The sequence below is a fragment of the Strongylocentrotus purpuratus genome, unplaced genomic scaffold (genome assembly GCF_000002235.5).
Source record: "Strongylocentrotus purpuratus isolate Spur 01 unplaced genomic scaffold, Spur_5.0 spur5_scaffold_10, whole genome shotgun sequence".
Taxonomy (NCBI): Eukaryota; Metazoa; Echinodermata; class Echinoidea; order Camarodonta; family Strongylocentrotidae; genus Strongylocentrotus; species Strongylocentrotus purpuratus.
In genome coordinates, this window is record NW_022145595.1 from 9,426,726 (window position 1) to 9,449,608 (window position 22,883).

The window sequence follows — 22,883 nt, forward strand, 5'->3', positions numbered from 1 at the left end:
TTGCTAAGTCCAAACAGTCAGGGAATAATAAAATCCTACAACCAAGCTTCCAAGTAAACGAGGGGTCACCAATGTAGAAATATGAGTGTACGGTAAAAGTAGGGCGAATGTAAGAGCCGCTACAGTATCAAACTTGGCAGATAATTAGCCCAAAATCTGTCATGAATACAATCATATTTTTGAACATTTTCATAAAATAAGAAAAATGTTGTAACAAAATAAATTAACTAAGTTTTCTTTATATATAGCACAAGCATGAAGTCAAACTCCTCTGAAATTGATGGCACCTATATCAACACAAGGTGTATAAACAAACAGAATGCATAGCAATACATAAATATCAACATTGATATAAGAAATTAACTATCACAGACACGGATGATGATCAATATTCTAATAACAATGACGAGGTTGGCAGGGAATAAATTTGGTTATATTTCTTATGACAATGCCCTTTAAACATGACGTTTCTTGCCCTAAAAAGCACCATCAACAAATATGAATTCCAAAAGATGAATTGAGAAATAAAAGGATGGATATTGTGAAGCCTTTTCAGCGAGTCCATGAATTGAAACAATGTCCTAACCCCATCCCTCAATAATTATCCAATGTTTCAACGGAATGAAAAGCCTTCAAGTAAATCAAGAGAATGTTACTTTTAAAGTAGAAAAAAAAAAATCAAAATAATCAATACCTTCACATGAGGAATTAAACAAATCATGAACTCTTCATGGACGCATGACATAAATGGGTAAAGGTATGAAATTTGTTAATCACTTTGTAAATCTTTCATATCCTCTGTACAATATTTGAAAAATATATCTTTAACAATCATACAAAATTTAATACTAATAGTATATATTGGATACTTTGATAGTGCTCATATCTACCATGCAACATGCTCAAATATTACCCCAGCTATTGCTAAGTTACCAATTTCGATGCTTGCAGCGATCAAAGAATTCCTTTCTACCAGGTACCAATTTAACACCTGGATGGGAGTGGCCAAAGGACATAGGTGCTGCAATGGGGCTCTAATCCACAGCCGTAGCATCACCACTCTACTACGATAACGCTATATAATTATTATCCTGCCTTGTCTAGTCTCATGATTGCATAGTTTAAATCTGGAAGTCATTACGCCATAATTTAAAACCAGTTACTTTTCAGTTTTTGTGTCATACAACTTCTTGAATTCCAGCTTAATTTTTTCCTTTCTTGACCGCAGACCCACTGAACCAGCTTGGAAGCTTACGCTTTGAACTGCAGTGATCCGGTTTGGACTGGACAGGAGGGGTGTTCCCTTTAGAAGGTACCAACTACACACTACTTCCTGAACAATGCATTTCCTTTCAGCTTCCTTTTCGTGGACACATCTTGACTCCCTGCTTCACCCTTCCCTTTCTTGCCAGCAGACCCACCGAACCAGCTTGGTAGCTTCCGCTTTAAACTGGAGTGATCTGGTTTGGACTGGACAGGAGGGGTGTTACCTCATGAACGCACCAACTGTATGCTACTTCCTGAACAATGCATTTCCCTTCAGCTTCCGTTTCGTGGACACATCTTGACTCCCGGCCTCACCCTTCCCTTTCTTGCCAGCAGACCCACCGAACCAGCTTGGTAGCTTCCGCTTTGACATGGATTGATCCGGTTTGGACTGGACAGGAGGGGTGTTCCCTTTAGAAGGTGACTTTGTGGGCATGTCTGGTAATGTCTGACTGCGCTTCAAGACCTCTCTCTGGGGCTGAGTCATGTAGGCGGGAATGCTGTGCTGTTTGACGACAGGGCTGGGTTTCGACGACGACGGGGTGGACGATGGGGAGGGCTTTGAAGGGGAGGATCTCAGCATACGTGATGTTTGGGAAGAATTCTGTGATTGGAACTGGCCATATCTGGTCGATGGAGACGCATTGGATAGATTGGAACCCTTCATATCAGAAGAAGAAAAAAAATGAACATTACAATTTAACGTAAAAAACTGCATGTACGCCAACACATAACAACTTGCTTTTTACAACTGTTAAAACAATGTGCTACATATTTGGATCTTAAAAGTCGGCATGATCCCAAAGAATTATTTTTCAATCTATGAATAATCCTTTCACTTTTAAATATTTCTAGGATGAAGATATTAATCATTTCAGAACTTCATCTCCTTATCATAAGAGGAAATGCTATAATTATTAGATCATACAGACGAACTTCCCAAGTCTCACTTGGGTTCCATGTGCACCCTATACGCAAAGTTTGATGTTTTCCCTAATTTTTGTTCATAACCCTTAACCCTTTACCTATAGAATCCAGGTCAAGTTGATTTTATACATTCTACCTATACACAAATAATTTTTTTCAGGTAATTGGTAGACTTTAAGGGAAAAAGGCCAAATCGACTGAAAATTCAGGACAGCCTTGTGACTGTCCCCCAAATGGAAAGCCTTCAGATCACTTGGAAATGGAAAACCTTAAGACAGCTGCAATTGTATCTGTTTGATTCAGCATATGATTAATTGTTTTCTTTCATTTTCGTATATGTTTAATCTTACTCCTGTGCAATTGCTTAAAATGCAGATGCTTTTATGTTATTTTATTTTTTTGTTGCACAAGTGCGACTTGAGCATTTAATTTCGAGAGGATTTGCCGCTTTACGAAACTTATATATTATCATTATTATTAATTACAATGTCATTAGTCAAACACTGAAGGATAGTTGTATCTAATAATTTTGTAACTTAAAAAATGGGGTCGCGTTTGGATTATACAGTACGATGTAGTCTTTTTCCTGTTCTGTGGGACAAAATTGGGGGAATAAAGGAAATCCTTACTTGCGACGATGATGGTGATGATGTGGCGGACGAGACTTTGACAGGCATCCCATACTGCACTTTGAGGATAGCGATGACACACTTGATCTCATGCCACTCATAGTCAGGTAGTAGCTCCTTGATGGGGCCAAGTACACTGATGTCTGTGGAAACAGTGACATATGCAAGACATTACTGTAAGGCCTAAAAAAAAATATTTTGTATTGCCCTTTGAGACTGACCAAAAAATCTTGAAATCTATGGTCGGCTTTTAAAAAAAGTTTATTTTTTTGTTATTGTTTTTAAGAGAAAAAAAAATTCATTAAAGCATTCAAAACTGAAAAATATCAGCCCAAAGAGGGATTAAAAAAAAAAAAAAAAAAAATTTCTGACCGACCGACCCATGTTTTGGCACCTAAAGGGCAATACAACATATTTCTTAAAAGGCCTAATAGCAAAACAGCTACAGCAGGTTGGGCATGTAACTAGATAAAAGAATAGGTAGTAGCTCCTTGATAGGGCCAAGTGCACTGATGTCTGTGTAAAACAGCGACATTTTGATTGATTTATTGATTCAAATTTATTCCATTCCATATTAATGGTTTGCACAATAAAGAACATAGTTGACAAAGTAATTTCAAAATTATGAAATGAAACAGGAACCTATTTGAAAGCATAGCTTGTTATTTGTAGGTTCCCAATAATAAATATAATATGAATATTATTGTCATAAATCATTTTAAAGTGTCTTAATAATCACAGTAAAATAGATACATGTATAATATAATAACATATTTTTATATAAAACCAATTAAAAGTGTCTCAATAATCCAAATATACGAAAGAACAAAATGAGAAGACGGGATACAAAGGACAGGAAACTGACATAATAAGATAAAAGAGGACAAGACAAAACAGGACATTACCGTTGAAGACATTGTGAAACATAGTGAATTCTGCTGCTCTCTCAAATAAACAAGTCAAATTACCCGTAATAGCACTTTGTTGGTAAGTCACTAAATTTTTCATGGGCATGAAATATTAAAGGGGATTAAACCTCAAACTACATGTTAATTTGAGTTTGTAGGTCATTCAGAACATTATCTGAAATATATAAAAACATACTACATTAGACGAAAGGGAGGACGTAACTTTTTTTCAGAATCCTTTGTCTTTCGCTGCTCTGAGAATTTTCAGAACGTCACCATTGTAGTTGCGCACGGCCCGTTTTGTGACGTATCGCATGGATTCGACCGCTATTGCGTACCTACGTTTCCCTGCTGTAAACTGTAAAATGATCACTGCAGATCACATCATTTTTCCTGTCGTACTTGTACTTTTTGTCCAGAATTTTCTCCACCTTCAGAGCTGCTACCTATAGCTTGAATATTTCATTGCGATTGTGTTGGTCTAAAAAAACAATGAAACGATTTCCCCTTGGCTTTCGAGGAACAATTATTACAACCAAATACTTGGCAGTGCACCATGTTTGATGTGTATTGCATAACACGCGAGCCGCACGCTACATCAGTTCTGTTTGAGATACACCACAACTCAGAAGTTTTGAAGGGAAATTTCAACAAAGCGGCAGCTTCCTTGGGGAGCAGACGACGTCGTAAATATGGCAAAGTAGGGTCTCTTTATTGTACTTGCAAGATGATATTATTTGGCCTACAGCTATGCTTTTTATATCAAATGAAATGTTTTACTCTTTATGTCATGATAATGCTTCATAGTCAAGAGGTTAATTCCCCTTTAAGTAGCTTAGCGAAATGTAGACTGTAAATGCTTTAATAAACATAATGCAAAGTTTTAGGATGAAAACATTGATTTTAAATATGAATAAATACCTGAATTGATTGGAGGGTCTCTGATGACTTTCTCAATTTCTTTCTGTATTGATGGTGTGATTCCAGCTATAAAAGGAAACAGAAATATAAGAACTTACTATGGATCAGGAGTAAACTAATCAATGGAAGTAGACGAAACAAGATTAATTTTGAAGACAGGATCAGAGCAGGAAATGTGGCAGACTTTAAGGATTGTAAAGATATGACACGGTAAATAAATCCTGCATGTATTTTTTTTAGCTCTGTACAAATATAAATAATAATAATAATATTCCGCTTATATAGTGCTTAATACAAATGTCTCTAAGTGCTTTACATTTTAGGTCATCATAAAAATAAATAAAAAATCGCCATAGTTTTGCCGCATCTCATCTGAACGAGCCTCAAAGCAGAATAAAGAAAAAGAAATTAAAAATTGAAGACACTGGAACAGATAATCGAGGGGGAAAAAGAGAGTTGAAATAAAAGATAAGATTTAAAAAATGTATAAAAGGCAAAAGAAGCAGATTTGTTTTACATGTACTGGTACATACAGTATTCCGTCATTGCATATACCATGACCAGTTGAGATAAACACAAATATCAAATTCTTCCTTACATTCTCCAGAATATGAAACAACTTGCCATATTGAGTCAGGCATGTACTTATCACACTGCCCTCAATCCTTAGGAAACTCAAAGATTTATTTGGAATCAATGTAAATCTTCTTAATGATTGTTTGTTTTGTTTTTATCATTATCATTTTATGTTCGTGAATTCTCTGATGCGCTTCCAGGAAACAGTGTGAAGGGCCCAAGGGGTCGTGGGAATTCCCCATTCCTCTTTTCCTTCCAGGCAACTTCAGGAGGTGCAGCAGGGGAAGCTGAATCTTTTTTTCTTTATTATCTCAAGTCTTCAATGTATTGTATCTTTGAATGCTGAATAAAATAACGGTAAAGGTGCTTTATCTATCGGTATTCCATAAGTTTCATAATTTGTCCATGATGACATCATTTTCAGGACTACACACACACTCAAAAAAGAAAGATTACTGACAGTCCATTTTTAAGGATTCCCCAATCCTCCTCCCCCTCTCTCACATGGTGCAACCGTAAGCCTACTGTATATCATAAAATTAGTCATGTAGGTCCTTTACATTTGTGACATACCTCTTGCAAAATTGACAGGATAGCCAGCTTCGATGGCATCTGCTAGATGACCTCCGATGGTGGAAACCTTCAGCCCTCTCCTGATTGCTATGTCTTCCTGCAAGGGTGAGGATGAAGAGCGAGAAGTAGATGAAATCCTTTTTCTTTCTTTTTTCTTTCAATAACATTCATTCATAAAATGAAGACTTTCATTTCATCTTCGTATCAAAATATCAAACAATATCAGATAATACATTAGAAAGTCTAATTAAAGGTTTACCAGTACACTTTTTGTTAACTTCTAGTACCGGTAGATGAAATCTAACCTGAAAACAATCTGGGCGATTCCTTGCAATGTGCCCCGTACGACGTATGACAGTTATTCACATATTTCATCCAGGAATGACAAATCTCCTGAAATCATTGTTTTACTCATGGTAGTTATACCAGAAAGCACTATTATTCAATGATCACAACAGATTTAGCGTTTTCGGATGAAATATGTGACAAAAAAGATATACCGTATATGGTACACGAGACACATTGAATGGAATGGCCCATTTTGTATTGGTTAAAAGATTACAATCAAATAACAGTACAATCAAGATAGAATGGGAGGGGAAAAGTATTTAAAAAAGGAGATAAACTAACTAATGAAAATGCAGCATATGATATGGACATATATCAAAAGTAAAGCAGTTTCAAATATATGTTATTACAAGTCAAAACTTCATTTACATACCTGCCAATCTTTCATATTAAAAATGAGAAATCTCTCAAAGCAAAATTAGGAATACAGTCTATGTTGTATACTTTCCACACAGAATATTTCATAAAAAAGAGAACCAGGAATCTAGGGTTCAAAACAATAGCTTTCAGGCCCCCAAAATAGGAATTATTCCTCCAAAATTGGAATGGTTGGCAGCTTCGCATTTCCGAAAATGTATTAAGTTTACCATTCCTTTTGTTTCACTCGGTACTCAATTTCCTTGTTAGTGTTAACGTATTTACAGCCCCTCTAAAGTGTTGGGAGCCTCAAATTCGCCAACAAATTTGATGGCAAAATTTCACTTAAATTGTTTCATAATGTGAAAGTGGATGTTATTTTACACATACTCCTGCAAAGATCTCCCCAAATAGTATTTGAAGACAAATATTGATAAAAGAATACGGTATATAATTGGGTTTTCTGTTGTACTCAGAAAACCAAAATTTTGTATTCTTTCATCAATAATCGACTTCAAACACATTTGTTTCGAAAATCCTTGCAGAAATCTGTCTTAAATGACATCCTCTTTCACATTATGATACAATTTAAGTAAAATTTTGCCATCAAATTTTTGGGGCTCCCAACACTTTAGAGGGGCTTCATAGCAAATTGTTATCAAGGTCTGAATTCTCTTCCAAGATGGATAACAGACTTACAAGTGTCATTCCTTTCTCATGGAAGAGGGTATACGATTCATTCTTGGTTTCCGAGAGCTTGCCAACCTTAGCTCCTCGTAGGAAGGTACATCCCCCCGATGATGACGGGCCACTGCTCTGACTGCTCTCCTGTAGGGAGGAAAATCAGGGGAAAAAATATTTAAATGATTTTGGGGGCTACTTTTCAAGCTTGCTTGCATTAAAATTGCACTCTTTAATTGTGTTTTGCATTGATCTCTATGCAAATTGGGGGGGGGGGGGGGGCTCCTTTATGACTTTGGGGGGCTCTTTGGGGCATTTGGGGGTTAATTCGCCCCGAGTCCCTGTGTATTTTTTTCCCTGATAGAAAATGGTCATGAAATGAATTGGTGAAGATAAAGTTGAGATCCGGGCATTGTATTATAAAGAGTTGCAATTGATTCAACTTACACACAATTTTAAATCGATCGCAACTGTGTACTTAAAAAGAAGGTTGAGTTTGGTGAAAAATAATTGGTGAGTGTTATCATTGTATAATATGCAAGTGTGGAAGAGCATCACAGTAAAAATGTTCCCTGAAAAGCATGGCTCTTCAAATGCCTTAATATTCGAAATATGGCATGTAATATCATAAAAATCAGGACAGATTTTTATGCCACACGTTCGTGTAGTCCTATATCATCTTTCTGTTTACAGTGCTTGTAACTTTACCAAAACTGGGCCAAATATCTTGTCATTTTGATGATTCCAGAACCTTGCAGTACACACCAATACTTATATGCTAGATGATCAACCTTTTCTGATCGATTCCACAACGTTCCTTTCACAATGCAATCGCATGACCATAACTGGTCTATACCTTTGAAATTAAAGAAAGTGATTAGAAATTACCACTTTATCACTGATGCTTGATGGAGCTGATGCTGGGAAATTGTCCAGTTGGATGTCATTCTCTTTACAAAACGACTTGATGGCTTCGATGAACTGAGCACCAAAATTATCTGCTCTTGCCTGAGCGATGCCATCGATCTTCAACATGGACTTGATACTTGCAGGTCTGAAGAAATCAGACGAGAAAGAAAGAAAAAAAAGGGGGAAGGGGTCAGATGATGACATTCTACACTGTGTACCTAACCCTAACAGTGCCAAAATATCCATACTTGTGTGGTAACAGTTGGCCCCGCAATTGGCCGCGCATTTGGTGCGTTTACAGTGAGAAAATGCCAGACCAGGCCACGACCTGGCCATGCATGCGTTTACAGTGAGAAAAGGCCGCGGCCGAGACTACCTGCAGAGCAGGGCCAAATGGGCGGCCAGTTTGGCCTCGCATTTGGCCTTTTGCGCGTTTACAGTGCTAGGCCAGGCCGCGGCCTGGCCCGGCCTTTTGCTCACTGTAACAGGGGTCATAGTTATTTAATCAGGTTGCAACATGAATTTCTAATCAGGTTGCATCATGAATATCTAATAAGATTGCACTTTGGTTATAAACCTTATAAGGTTGAACATGAATTTTGAATGAGGTTGCATCATGAATATCTAATTAGGTTGCATCATGAATATCTAACTAGGTTGCAAAATGTTACCTAATATGGTCATGAGCAAGTACTTTACAATCTTCCGATCGAGAAAAACAATAAAGTAGAATTCGCATGCAAGAAATTTTCTGTTTGTAGATTTCACTCCACTAACAAAGGAGAAATTCCTGCTGGTAGATTTCATGAGAAGAATTTCCTGATTGAAGTGAATTACTTGTTTGACTTGTTCCAGTTGTGTAGATTTCAGGAAGGGGAGATTCTTAGTGTTGATTACATGTCAATCAAGTTGAGGCAGGGAAATTAAAGTGGGTCGGGGTTAAAGTTGCTCAAGCGTGGGTATATAGAGGGCAGCACACGGACGTACGCACAGAAGTGTAATACCCATTGGCTCAGTGTTATGTAGTGATTGCTAAGTTGCCTACCAAGAACGACTACCTTATACCGACAAATGAACATCTTTAAATCTTACAGCTGTGAAACCAGTAAAGGTATATTAAACAAAAAATCAAAGCTTTTATGCAACCAAATCTTCCAACATACTTCTTTAAAATCATAATATACTGGATAAAAAATGCCCATTTAAAGTCATACTATTCTCAATGAAAACGCCCAGATCACTGTTGCTTTTTTATAACATTTTGATTTATATACTCTAATGTATATACAAGTTTTTAGGTTTTTTCCATTCATATAGTTTTTCTAGTTACCCAACAAAAATAGAGTCGTGGATAGAAAATGAGTAATTCAGAAAAAAAATCACACTTCTATGAAGCATACATTTTCAAAACCAATGTTGTTTCTTACCTTATAACCGCTAAGTCTAGGAGATTCTTATTGTTGGCAACCATGTATGGGGCGGCACCCATCTCAGATGCTATATTGTTCCTCAGATTCATCAGTTTGGAGTACAGTTTACCCTAAGGAGAAAACCGGAATTAGACAAAATAGATTGACATAAAAATAAAGTTTTATATTTCAATACAATCAGTGTGTCAATTAATTAATATAAATAATGAAACAAAAAGTAAGTGAAGCAAACCTCTGCCAGATCAAAGAGTACTTTTTACTTGTATCTAGGCATATAGCCTGCAAAGCAAAGCAAAGTCACATGCCTAATGATTACATGTCTGCATGAAAAATTAGTTCATGTAGGCATTCTACATACTGCTAAAAGAAACACAGGCTTAAAATGAGAGAATATCAACTCTTGTAAATCCATCAATTACCAATACACATGCTAGTATACATATAATACACAGCAGTGAGGACATTAGCAAGAATTACCCACATAAGGTACCTTTGGAAAAGTCTAACACGCCCGAGGTGTATCATTTGTTTATAAGATGATGTTTGCTTTGTTACATAAAATAATGTTTTATAACATGATTTTACTAATGACCGGTCATTAGTAAAATTAGGTGTTAGGCAAAATAAATGCCTGGTTATGTACACTCTCAACCAATCATTTGATTAGGATCTGCTTCATCATCTTATGATTACAAATAGTCCTCTCTTCCTTATTTTCCCTCCTCTTTCTCTTTGTAATCATCCCCATCATCATCGTCATAATTTCTATCATTACCTATTTTCATCAGGACTCATTAGATAGCAGGAAATAAGTTAATCTAATGTGCCCTCCTCACCTGGAATTCTTGCTCTTTGGGGTCTACTGGTTTCTGTGTAGCGACAATATCCTCAGTGGCACCTCCCACGCTAGCCTGCATGTATTGGTTCCAGGAACCCGTCTGTACCCTCGGAAGGATCTGTCGGCTGATCTGAGCTGGGGTTTTCTGGGGTAGGATAGTGGGTTTGACCCTGTCTTTCTCCTTCATGGCTGCCCGTAGCTCCTGGAGGAAATTGGGAGAAAGATAAACCGGTGACTTGGTAAAACTACCAGGCATTTTTTTCATAGAAATTTTTTTTAAAAACAAGATTAATTTATCAAAAACTATCAAAAAAGCATTTTTAAGTTCTGAAACTATTTTTTCCCTTGCATAACTATACAGCCATCATCATCATTATCATCATCAGCTCCACCGCCACCATCACTATTACCATCTGCAGTCTCAACGATCATCATCACCACTTCCACTACCGCCACCACCTCTACTACTATAACCACTACCACTGCCACTATCACCTTTACCACCACCAACATCATCATCCCTACCACCACCCCCACCACCACCACCATCATGACCCCCACCCCAAACTCTACCACTATCACTTTTACAGGGGTGATAGTGAGCACTAAAAAAAAAAAAAAAAAATTTTTTTTTGTTTTTTTCGCCTCAACCACACCCCCCTTGAATAAAAATTAAAAAAAGATTCGCTGGGAAAAAATGGCATCTAACAACATCTCCCCTTTAGAGTAAGAACATTGGGAAAAATTGGGGAAAAAATAAGACAAAATAGGGAAGAATATAGAAAATAAGGGGGAAATCGGGGAAATTGGGAAAATCAGGGTAAAAAAGGGAAGAAAAAAAAAATCTGGTAAAAAAAATAATAATCGGGAAACCGATTTAAATCAGGTTTTTATCAGGCCTGCTTTTACCACCACCATCATCATCACCACCGCCACCACTATTACGATTACCACTATCCCCACCATTATCAGCAACATCACCACCACCAACATCAACATCACCACCACCACCACCATCAATATCAAATCCATCATCATTACCACTTCCATCATCATCATCACTCCCACCCAACCATCACCACCTCTACCACTATTACCACTACCACTGGGTCATTCCATGTCAAATCACCTAGTGGTTTTAACCCGGCCATTTTTGATTTTGATGAAACTTAGTGTACCTGTTGAGTGTGATCTCACAGCACCAAATCCCAAATTTTAGGTCAATCGGGTGAGGGGTTTGGGAGATACGGCCCACCAAATTTTGAGATTTTTTCAAAAATGGGGGTGGCGGGCCTACCTTTGAACCCTTGTATCTCGGGACCTAATGGGTCAATCTTCACAAAATTTGTATTGTTGGAAAGGGAATTCAATAAGGATTCCAAATCTGCCTCCATTTTGAAGATTCGTACATGTTGGGGTACTTTGACCTCTTGACCTCAGATTTGACCTTGAAATTGACCTTGTGGATCACGTAACTTTGACAACATTTTTCATGAAATGCAATCTCTGACATGTTCACTAAAACATATAAAAGTTTCAGAGATATAATATTTTTTGTTTAGGAGCAATAAGGATTGAAAGTATCCATGCTCACAGATATTCACAATAAACCCTATTATAATGTATACAATACATGCAATATGCACAGTACAACATACATCTTCCACATGCTTTTTTGTTTTAGGCATATCCATCCTAATTGTCAGTAGTACTTGAATAGAAATAAAATGACAAGTTCATATAGGCCTAAAGGGTTAACAGGATGTATGGCTTTAGGCCTCTGAGTCAGTTCTAGGATAATTACCCCCCTGGAAAATTAACCCTCAGGAAATGTCCCCCCCCCCCCCCGAGGACAATTACCCCCCAAGGACTATCACACCCAGAGGATTATTACCCCCCAGAAAATTACCTCCTAGGACAATCTGTCCCCCCCCCCCCCCCCCCCCGGGAAAATTACCCCTCAAGAATAATATACCCCCCCCCCCCAAAAAAAAAAATCTGCTTTGATTAAAACCACTTTATTATCAGGATGGACTTCCCCTTTAACAAATAAGGGTGGGGGGGGGGGGTAATTGTCCTCTGGGGTAATTGTCCTTAGAGGGTTTATTGTGAATATCTGTGAGCATGGATACTTTCAATCCTTATTGCTCCAAAACAAAAAATATTATATCTCTGAAACTTTTATATGTTTTAGTGAACATGTCAGAAATCACATTTCATGAAAAATGTTGTCAAAGTTACGTGATCCACAAGGTCAATTTCAAGGTCAAATCTGAGGTCAAGAGGTCAAAGTACCCCAACATGTACGAATCTTCAAAATGGCGGCAGATTTGGAATCCTTATTGAATACCCTTTCCAACAATACAAATTTTGAGAAGATTGACCCATTAGGTCCCGAGATACAAGGGTTCAAAGGTAGGCCCGCCACCCCCATTTTTGAAAAAATCTCAAAATTTGGTGGGCCGTATCTCCCAAACCCCTCACCTGATTGACCTAAAATTTGGGATTTGGTGCTGTGAGATCACACTCAACAAGTTCACCAAGTTTCATCAAAATCAAAAATGGTCGGGTTAAGATTTTCAGATTTTTTGGGTGATTTGACATGGAATGACCCCACTATCACTTTTATCATTACCAACATCATCACCACCACCACCACCAACATCACCAGCACCGCCTCCACTATTACCACCCTACCATCCCCACCACCATAATTTCTCACCTGGTTTGGTTCGAGCATGAATGAAGCATTTGTTCCGCTCTCCATGCTCCTATACATTGTATACCCTTCTTGTGATAGATCCACAGTCTGACAGAACTTGTTGCCTGGGATCGCTTGCTCCACCAGAAGACGCATGTTCAACATCTGATATCCTGTGAGAAGAAAAGAAGAAGAAAGAAACAAAGTTCAATATTAAAGCACCTTACCTTTAAAAAAAGAAAGAGGATTGTATGCAACAGCTGGCGCCCATTCTTACAAAAAGTTGCGATAGATCCAAATCAATCGTAAGTCCTCCAATCAATCGCAAGTTTGCAGTCTCCTATCTCTTATGTTCATAGTTGTGATTGATATCAACTCTTTGTAAGACGGAGCTCTGGTCTTGGTTTGTTGGATTATTATTTTATCATGGCAGAGAGCCTCTGATCAGCAACAACATCAAGAACAACAACAGTAACAACAATACAAAAATCAGCAACAACAGCAGCAAAATTAGTCCGACACTTGCTTGAGTACCGATAAGACTTTACTTAGTACTTCATTAAAGTGTTGTGGTCTAGTGGATAAGTCACCTGACTGCAGATCACAATGTACGGGGTTCAAACCCCAGCCCGGCGTATAAAAACAACTATTTCTTGAATATTAAAGCAGTCATTAATACTTTTATATGCCGAAAAAAAGTGTCAACTTATGACACCACCTTGGCCTTTCTCTAGTTTATCTGCATGGTTGTATTTTATGAGTATCTTTGAGAGTTTATTTCTAGTCTGACTCTAAGCAAGATATTTTTAAAATTTGGGGGGTGGGCCCCTGTGGGGAATATGGATAAAAACCTGCTCTTTCATATGACACCTCACTTATTGAGAATCACCTTCAGGATCACGAGCAATATTGGTTTGAATCTCATTTTGGTAATTAAAACATCGACCAATTTAGCATGAGTGCGCAATGCACTTGTACTGCATAGATCTAGTAGAGATGTGTGCAATCTCTATGGGAAGGTTTTAGCATACAATATTTTTATGGAGAATTTCACGTACCCTTTTGGTGTTCTTCAGAATCAAAGTCTTGAATTTGATCATCATCAAGAAGTTAAAATCTTGGGAGAGTTTCTTCAGCCATTTTTGCCTTGTTTGGAATTCAGTACGATCGAGATTGCCATACGGTCGTCTGCGGCTGCGCTCTGTATTAAAAAATTGGTATCAAGCTAGTGACCAATTCTTCGCACACGTACAACACGTATGGTATCCGCGATCGCTCAAACCAGTTTTTAAGCAAGACTCAACTATTCCTGGTAACTTGAATTTTACCCTCGAACTATCACATGGGCGTGGCATATTTCGTTTATTTACGGGAATGGCTAAAACCATGACTGCAATTTCGACCAATCAGATGGCTGGATTTCTTAAGAGAGGTATATAATTAAGAATAATTGAAAGGAGATATAACAAATATAATCTCTTACCAAATGCCTTCCACCACTTTTCTGGTCTGTACCTAAAATTGATAGAATGAATAAAAAAAAGTCACAGAATTGATGAGGATATACAAAGTGAAATTGTCTGCATTGTTCATAATAGTTGTGCACAAATTTTTTTTGTATGGTTATTCTTATTTATCTTTGTTAATCACAGCTGCACTTGTGAATTTAGGAAGACAGATAAAAAGCACACAACCTGCAAATAAAAGGGAAATAAGTTAAACTCTTTTAAAGTTCTATCCTACTCATGTTGTTCTCTTGCGTATAATGGTTTTAAAGGATTTTCATGTTTTGCACTAGTGTACCTGAAGCATTTGATCTTAAGTCAATTTGGTACCTTACACATTTTATTTCTTCTTCTCTTCCTCCTCTTCCTTCTCTCTATTCTCCTCCTTCTTTCAAATTATTATTATCACTATTATAAAATAATTTGTTTTTAACAAATAAATTTGAGAGACATACATTTATGGCGTGTAAGTGAAAGTATGAACTAGATGTGAAAATGTACTCACTTTCCAATTCCAAACTTCTTGTGCTTTGTGAGGTGCTGAGGTAGCCTCTGATTGAACTGTGTAGGGGAAATGGGATGTGAAAGAAATGAGAAAACAAAACAAGTAAAGAACAAAATGTAGCAATATCACCATAGCACCATTTCTACTATTATTTTATTTCTAAAAACATCCAACACTTTATAACATTAATATTATGGTAACACAGACTTAAATTCAATCAAAAATGTCTTTCCTTTCAATCACAGTTAATGCTTCGAAGCCATAGGGAGATTTGATGATTAATATTTGAATTGGGAAAAAGATGGCTAAGGTAACAACTCTCAGTTTGTATGCAATATCAACACTCTAGCTCTCATGGGAAAACATTATTCTAGTCTCTGCATTTCACCCTAAAAGGGCTGGGCTGTGTGTGTGGGGGAGGGGGGCAGAATCCACCCGTGAATGCATGCCGTGATATGCGAGCACCAAAAATAACTCAGCCCTTTTAGGATTAATGGCCAAGAAAGACCAGGGCCCCATTTCACAAAACCTGTTATCAGTGACAAATGAAAGTTTTTTTTATAAGCTAGTGAAATCCTTGCTTCTGATTGGTCATCAGCAGATTTGTCTCTGATTTTTGTCATTTGTCATTCAAAAAAGGCTTTGTGAAACGGGTCATAGGTGTAGATAATATGAGACCACATAGACTTGAAAATTAATTTATGAAGTATATATAACTCACACCATGAAGCATGTACTTACCGAACCCCTGAGAAAAAAGATAGGAATAGAGAGACCAAAGCGCCCTCCTGTGATGTCGATAGCGGAGAGTAGATGATGCAGCTCTTTGGTGAGATCTAGCTCTCGTGACTGGCTATTCTCAACACTATCTTCTCCACCTTCAAGTCTATTCACGAAAAAGATTGGTTTAAACAAGATTATATCAAATAGGGCAGTTGATTTGATTTTGATTTAATTTATTTATCTTCATGGTCTTTTTCCAAAGTTACAAGCTGACAAACAAATCATATACCTAATACATCATCAACAAAAAATATTTACATTGTAATACTAATATATAATAATCATGAAGAAGGATTGCCACATAAGCTAAGCTAGAAGGCATGGTAATCCTTTATAAAACTTAATAATTTCTATACTAGTATACAAAAATGATGTTGGGAATGGGAGTGAAAAAGATGTTTGATTTGTCAGCAAGTATCTTATAGGCTGAAAACGGTGTCATGTGACACTCAACACTTTTGTTTTGTGCATGAATGTGAAATTTAACAAACCTTTTTTTTTCTACGTTAAATGTTTTTTCCCCCTTTTTGTTGTATATATCAGGCCTTAAATTTCAATATTTTTAGGGCAAGGCCACATTCCTATATTACAGAACAAATAGGAAGAATTGGAAAGGGCACACAAAATGTCCAAGGCCAATGAGAGGGGCATTGAGGCCAATCAAAGGGGCATCCAAGGCCATGGCCTTGGTGGCCTTGGATTAATTTAAGCCCTGATATATATATTTTTGTTGTTGTTTTGTTCTGGTGATCCCCCTCATTTTTTTTTAAACACCCTTTTCTGTCATTTCTTTGTATTTAATTGTATTACTAGCTCATATGTATGTATGTATTACTCTGTTATCAAATATATTGATGTAAACATGAAATAATGCATGACATACTTTTTTGTTTTTATTTCTTTAATTGTACATATTGGAAGAAATAAATTAGAGCTACATGCTCTCTCAATCAATACATGAAGTACTAAATCTATATAAATCTATATAAAAGCTAAATATTATTATTATTATTATTATTGATTGATGCCTTCTGACAAAAGGGCAAAATGATCCTTAAAGTATTAGAGCTTTAAAGGTAAAGACCAGTATTGGAAACGCCCCAATTTCAAACAATGAAATGGAAGCTCTTATTACCAATCATGTGAAAGAATATGTTTTGAATAATACATGATGATAATTTTTTTGCCTACTAATTGATATATTTGGTAAATTAGTTTATCTATTGGTGTGTGAGAGATAAAAACACACGTGTGCGTAGTCCCATATACATCTTTCTGTGTACAGTGCTTGTAACTGTATGGAGACTGGGCTAAATTTCTTATCATTTTGATGATTCCAGAACCTTGCAGTACATCTATGTTAGATGATCAACCTTTTCTGATCGATTTCACAATGTTTTTTTCACAATGCAATCGCATGACCATAACTGGTCTTTATCTTTAAAGACTTACTTCCTTTTGCAGTTATCACAGCAATCTCTACTCCCAGTCAATAGGCTCTTTGCATTGTGCTGGAAATGTGACAAGATCAATCTAAAAAAAGAAAAGAAATTTGTGTCCAGCAATACTAATACGGATGTTTATATAGCCCCGGTATCCGCAAGGCTCTGATGCTCATGGCGCTTTATACATATTACCCTGGTTATAGCCGAGCTGCCAAAGTAACTAGCGCTCAAGCATATCAGGTACATCACTACTATATTAGTGTCACCCCACATATTCTCATCTTCAGTTTACAAAGCACTACATGTAATAGATTATTTTTGTAATGTAATGACATGTATGCATGGATCTTTGTCAAGTGCCTCGTTATAAATTATTCTATTCACCTGTTACCTATAATTGTAATTCAATAGTCAGAATGTGAATTAAATACATTAAATGTTGCTAGGTAGGACAAATATTATGGTTTGTCCTACCTATTAACACACAATGTATGCAATCCGCATTTTAAAATATAATAGGACTTTCTTCCTTGAAGATACATATTTGATTGAAACGATAAAGTGCATATTTGATAACTTACTTTCTGCGGCATTGCGAAGTTTGAACATAGTCCTCTATTTTCTTGATCATTTTGGCTTTGTGTTCTTGGAACTCTACACTCTTGATTTCTCTTACAAAATGCCTGAAATGGTAAGAGAACATGACAGCAATGAAAACATGTGGGGATACAGACATGTCAACAAACCGAATTTCTAATATCTAATATTCAACGAGACACAGTAAGAAAGAAATGATGTGTACATCTGCTTTTAACAGTTCATGATTGCTATACATTGTGCAGGTCTCTAATGTACTTTTCAAATTGATTGAAAGAATAAACAATTTTGAATAATCTTCAATATACAAGTATATAGAAAATACAAACATTATCTGAAGCCCAAACAAATAAGAAATAATTGCACAAACTTACCAATTTAATACAAAATCTGCTCGACTGTAGAAGGCAAAGCAGTTACTTGGCATCCCATCACGTCCCGCTCGTCCAATCTCCTGGTAGTAAGATTCAATATCCTTTGGAGCTAAAGAGAGAAGCGATAACATCATGTTAGGTGTTGCTAATTTGCAAATGAGAATGACATGTAAAATATCAATAAATGTTGAAGATATAGCAGTTACTTGGCATCCCATCACGTCCCGCTCGTCCAATCTCCTGGTAGTAAGATTCAATATCCTTTGGAGCTAAAGAGAGAAGCGATAACAGCATGTTAGGTGTTGCCAATTTGCATTTGAGAATAACATGTAAAATAGCAATGAATGAAGAAGATATAGCAATTGCTTCGCATCCCACCATGCCCTAATTTTAAAACTAAGCAATTTTGTTTCTATGTAGATTTTCTTCTTTGTGACTATAACTATCTTGTCTTGTTTGCCGAGGTGTCATGGTATAGTGGTTCATTCACTTGACTCTCAATCACAGAGTTGAGGGTTCGAATCCTAGCTCAGCAGTGACGTCCTTTGGCATGGTGTTAATCCACGTTTGCCACTGCCCTTCATGGTGAAAACGTGTTTCTGATTTGCTAGAGTGCTAGGCATTTGGCTGCTATATTTTTGATAGGGTAATAACGCTGGGGTGCCAAGAGTGTCACTGTGTGACAGACATGAGCGCTATATAAGAAACAGTGCTCATCATCATCAACATTATTATCATCAACATCATCATCAGCATCATCATCATCATTGTCATCATCATCGTCATCATCATCATTATTAAATGCTAACCCCTGCTTACCTCCATAGTGTATTACATTCCTGACGTCTGGCTTGTCGATTCCCATTCCAAACGCAACTGTTGCCACGATGCACTATAAACAAGATATTAAGCACAGGACATTTTTTTTTAAACATTTATAAATCCGGTCTCATTAATACATGTCATATTTCCAGACCACCAACTAGTGCACAGATATGAATGTTGTTTGAGAGATTCCACAGCTTGGATTCATATTACATCAACCAATTGATGAGCTTGCAAAAATCTGCACAACAGAACAATGTGCAAAGGATAATAGTTATATTACGAATCTGTGCAATACATTCTACATGAATAACTTGGACTCCATCAGAATATGTGTTGATGTCAATCATATCTGCCTGCAAAACTCAATGAATTTATATAAATTCATCAGAGCTCAAATTTTTAAAAAATTAGAAATAAGTTCTGAATGTTACTGATTACAGTGTAGCTTAGAGGATAATTTTCCATAAACCAACCAACAAACTAAGGCTGTGCAGTGTGCACAACCGTGTAATGAGGTACCTGAGTACACTCCCAGGCTTACAAGCAAATACTTGAATATTCGGACGCCATGTTTTTTAAAAAATTAAAAAAAAATATTATTATTATTTTTGTTGTCACCACCATACAACGGGAGCAGTATCCCAGGCCCATCTCCGAAAACTCAAGCAATTTTAATTCCGAGTTGCAGTTGAAGGCGGCGATTTAATAATAATAATAACAGTATACAATGCTGTTTTAAAAACCAAAGATGGCAGAATAATCCATTTTCCTCCGAGTCCAAACAGAAATCTGGACATTTGGTCCCAGTTTCTGAGTGGTGAGTTTGACAGTTGATTGAGCTGGGAATTTTGTTTACCCGACGGTACCATGCAGTTTTTTTTTACCGCACCCTTAAGGCTCACTACATGCTTGTACACATATGCAGCGGTAACCACAGTATTATTTTTGCGTGTACTAAATGAATGGCAAGGGGACGACAAAAGTAGCTGCTTCAACAAAGGTCCTCCACACACTCACTTCTCAGTGTTTTGAATTAAAGATACAGAAATACGAACACTGGCATAAACTGGAGTAGTTTATGGTGACATAGTTTAGTTTAGTTTATTTCTTTATTAAAAAATCACACTCTTTATCAGACGGCCGGCCTAAAAAGGCCTATGAGTGACATATGTGAACAAGCTTTATAATCAATGTTACTTTGATTACCTGAAGTTCGTCTCGAACAAATTTGTGATGATTCTCTTTCCTCCTCTCTGGGTTCATTCCTGCATGGTAGATATCTGCTTTCACTCCAAGATCTGTTAGAAAATGAAAAAGTGTAATCATTGTATCGTATGTTTAGCGCCAGAAGAGCATAAACTCTGTGTGAAATGATACAAGTTAATGCCTTTCTGGCTTCTAACAGACAAATATATAAAGACATCTGTTTGACTTGATTTGTTTCTATTCGATTATAAATATATACAAAATTTAAGAAAGCATTTCCGCAGTGTTGGTTAGATAGACTAAGCTATGTCAATGACTTTGAACATGAATGTGATATTTTGAATTTTATAGAAATAGAAACAGGGGATAAAGTGAATTTTTTTGTTATGAAAGTAAAAGATTACTATTGTTTGTCAACACGTAAGATGTCAAGAGAACCAAATATAATTTATTTTTGGAATTCCTTTTTAGATCTAGATAATGACTTTGTTTGGAAAGATGTATTTTCATTTAATTTAAAGCAAATTTGTAATAATAAAGTTAAACAATTTACTTTCAAGATGATTCACAGGTTTATTGCCTCAAAAGAAAACTTATATAAATGGCAAATTGTGAATAATAATTTATGCAACTCTAGTGGACAAGTTTACTCAATGTTTCACTACGTGTTACATTGCAAGGATGTGACTTTGTTTTTGAAAATAATATGTAATTTGATATTTAAGCTATTCCAAGTAGAAATACAAATAAACCAAAAGATATTACTTGTAGGTACGGACATTGGAAACAAGATATATTCTCTCCTGAATATTATTTCATATTATGCGCAATATGCAATTTATAAATGTTACGTTAAAAAAAGATTGTTAATGGTTCTGTTTTTTTTACCCACATACTTTGTTTTCTTAATTCAAGTCATACCGATCAAGAAGATTCTCATCTGCAGCTTCGCGCTTCTGGAATTTTCTCCCCACTACCTTCCGAACCATCACAGACTTAACTTTCTTTAAATTTCAAATGAAATCCTACTTGTAAACGCTTTCTAATGTCACTTAAACTGCATCACTGCATTATTGTATTTCTTCAAAATTTAATTACATCTACTATGTCAAAATTTGCTTTCATTTCTCTGTAATTGATGTTTATAATGATTGATTATTATTAATCTTGTTCTTATTTTGATATTTCTTTAGTTCATGAATTAGTTGTTATGTGTAATTTTGTTGTTTTAGTAATGTAAAGCGCATTGTTATTTTCTCTGACGATGAAATGTGCTATAGAAGCCTAGGTTATTATTATTATAAAAAGAGGGTCCCTGTCAGTAAGAAGGCCAAGGTCCATGCCGGGCAGCTCTGGCTACAGCAGCAGGAGCCCCCCGGTCTGACCATGAGACTGATGCCGCTGTTCATTGTCCCCCTGCAGCCGCTCAGGCTGATGCAGACACTTTCATGGGGTTCAGGTCCTGGGCTACTGATGACAGTGAGGCTACCAGGAGCAACATTGCTGAACTGCAAAGACAGCTGCTGAACAAGTTCTCCAAGACTGAGAAGTCACTCCTGCAACGCCAGAATGACACATTTGCTTGAACTGCAAAGACAGCGGCTGAACAAGTTCTCCAAGACTGAGAAGCCACCCCTGCAACGCCAGGACACATTTGCTGAACTGCAAAGACAGCTGCTGAACAAGCTCTCCAAGACTGAGAAGTCACCCCTGCAACGCCGGAAGGACACATTTGCTGTGCTTCATGAAGGAGGTCACCTAGACATTACCTACCCTCATGTGGCTAAGGTTCCAGGTGCCAGAGTGAATTCAACAGCCTGTTGCAGAAGTACCAGTTTGAGCTTCACCAGGCTTATTTTCAGTGATCTTTCATTGTAACAACACTCATATCACGCCACAGTGCAATTTTGTTAAGGTTGTGCGGCCTATATTGCCTATATATCGCATTGTTTTCAAAATTTTGTTGCTTACCTTTCATTGCGTTCACGGCTCTGCTCCTTAATACCTTATCTCTCTAATCCAAAACTACACTCCTGCAAGACCTCTACGCTCATCCACTTCCAATTTTTTTGTGACCCCCAAAATTACCAAAACGTGGGGGGAAAGATCATTTGCACACTCTAGTCCTAAATTATGGAATGGCCTTCCTGAAGACATCAAAAAATGTTTATCTTCTGATTCTTTCAAAACTCATCTCAAAACATTCCTTTTCAAGTCTTGATCGTTTTTCCTGTTTACACGCGCCTTGAGCACTCCAGAGTGGATTTGGCGCGATATAAGTTACATTATTATTATTATTATTATTATTATATTCTTGTTTTTGCTCATGTTCTACTTTTTATTGTTTTTTTTCTTCTTTTTTTGTTGTTGTTGTTTTTGTTATTGTTTATTTATATATCATTTTGTATGATTCTTTAACTAGTTTTACTGTTTATGGTGGCTGTCCAGACAAACCCACTAGGGTTTTTATACAGCAACCAAATTCCTAATTTTTACTGTCAATATTTTACTATTTAAATAATAATTATGTATAAGTAGTATTTCTTTTAAATTTACTATATGTTGATGTTACTGTT

At 36.7% G+C, this 22,883-nt stretch overlaps 1 protein-coding gene across 1 annotated transcript in view; it reads right to left on the bottom strand.

The window, feature by feature from the left end:
* Window positions 1–36: 36 nt before the first annotated feature.
* Window positions 37–22,883, bottom strand: part of LOC754123 (Werner syndrome ATP-dependent helicase homolog) — a 57,884-nt gene continuing 35,037 nt past the window's right edge. The window contains exons 15-31 of the mRNA XM_030979414.1: window positions 20,308–20,399; window positions 19,093–19,165; window positions 18,274–18,382; window positions 17,884–17,985; window positions 17,310–17,390; window positions 15,816–15,960; window positions 15,075–15,130; window positions 14,548–14,579; window positions 13,086–13,237; window positions 10,362–10,565; window positions 9,523–9,635; window positions 8,075–8,240; window positions 7,205–7,333; window positions 5,801–5,897; window positions 4,652–4,717; window positions 2,823–2,965; window positions 37–1,927 (exon numbers count right to left, since the gene is read on the bottom strand). Coding sequence (XP_030835274.1) covers window positions 1,514–1,927; window positions 2,823–2,965; window positions 4,652–4,717; window positions 5,801–5,897; window positions 7,205–7,333; window positions 8,075–8,240; window positions 9,523–9,635; window positions 10,362–10,565; window positions 13,086–13,237; window positions 14,548–14,579; window positions 15,075–15,130; window positions 15,816–15,960; window positions 17,310–17,390; window positions 17,884–17,985; window positions 18,274–18,382; window positions 19,093–19,165; window positions 20,308–20,399 — 2,174 coding nt within the window. The 3' untranslated portion in view covers window positions 37–1,513. The remainder of the gene's footprint in view (window positions 1,928–2,822; window positions 2,966–4,651; window positions 4,718–5,800; window positions 5,898–7,204; window positions 7,334–8,074; window positions 8,241–9,522; window positions 9,636–10,361; window positions 10,566–13,085; window positions 13,238–14,547; window positions 14,580–15,074; window positions 15,131–15,815; window positions 15,961–17,309; window positions 17,391–17,883; window positions 17,986–18,273; window positions 18,383–19,092; window positions 19,166–20,307; window positions 20,400–22,883) is intronic.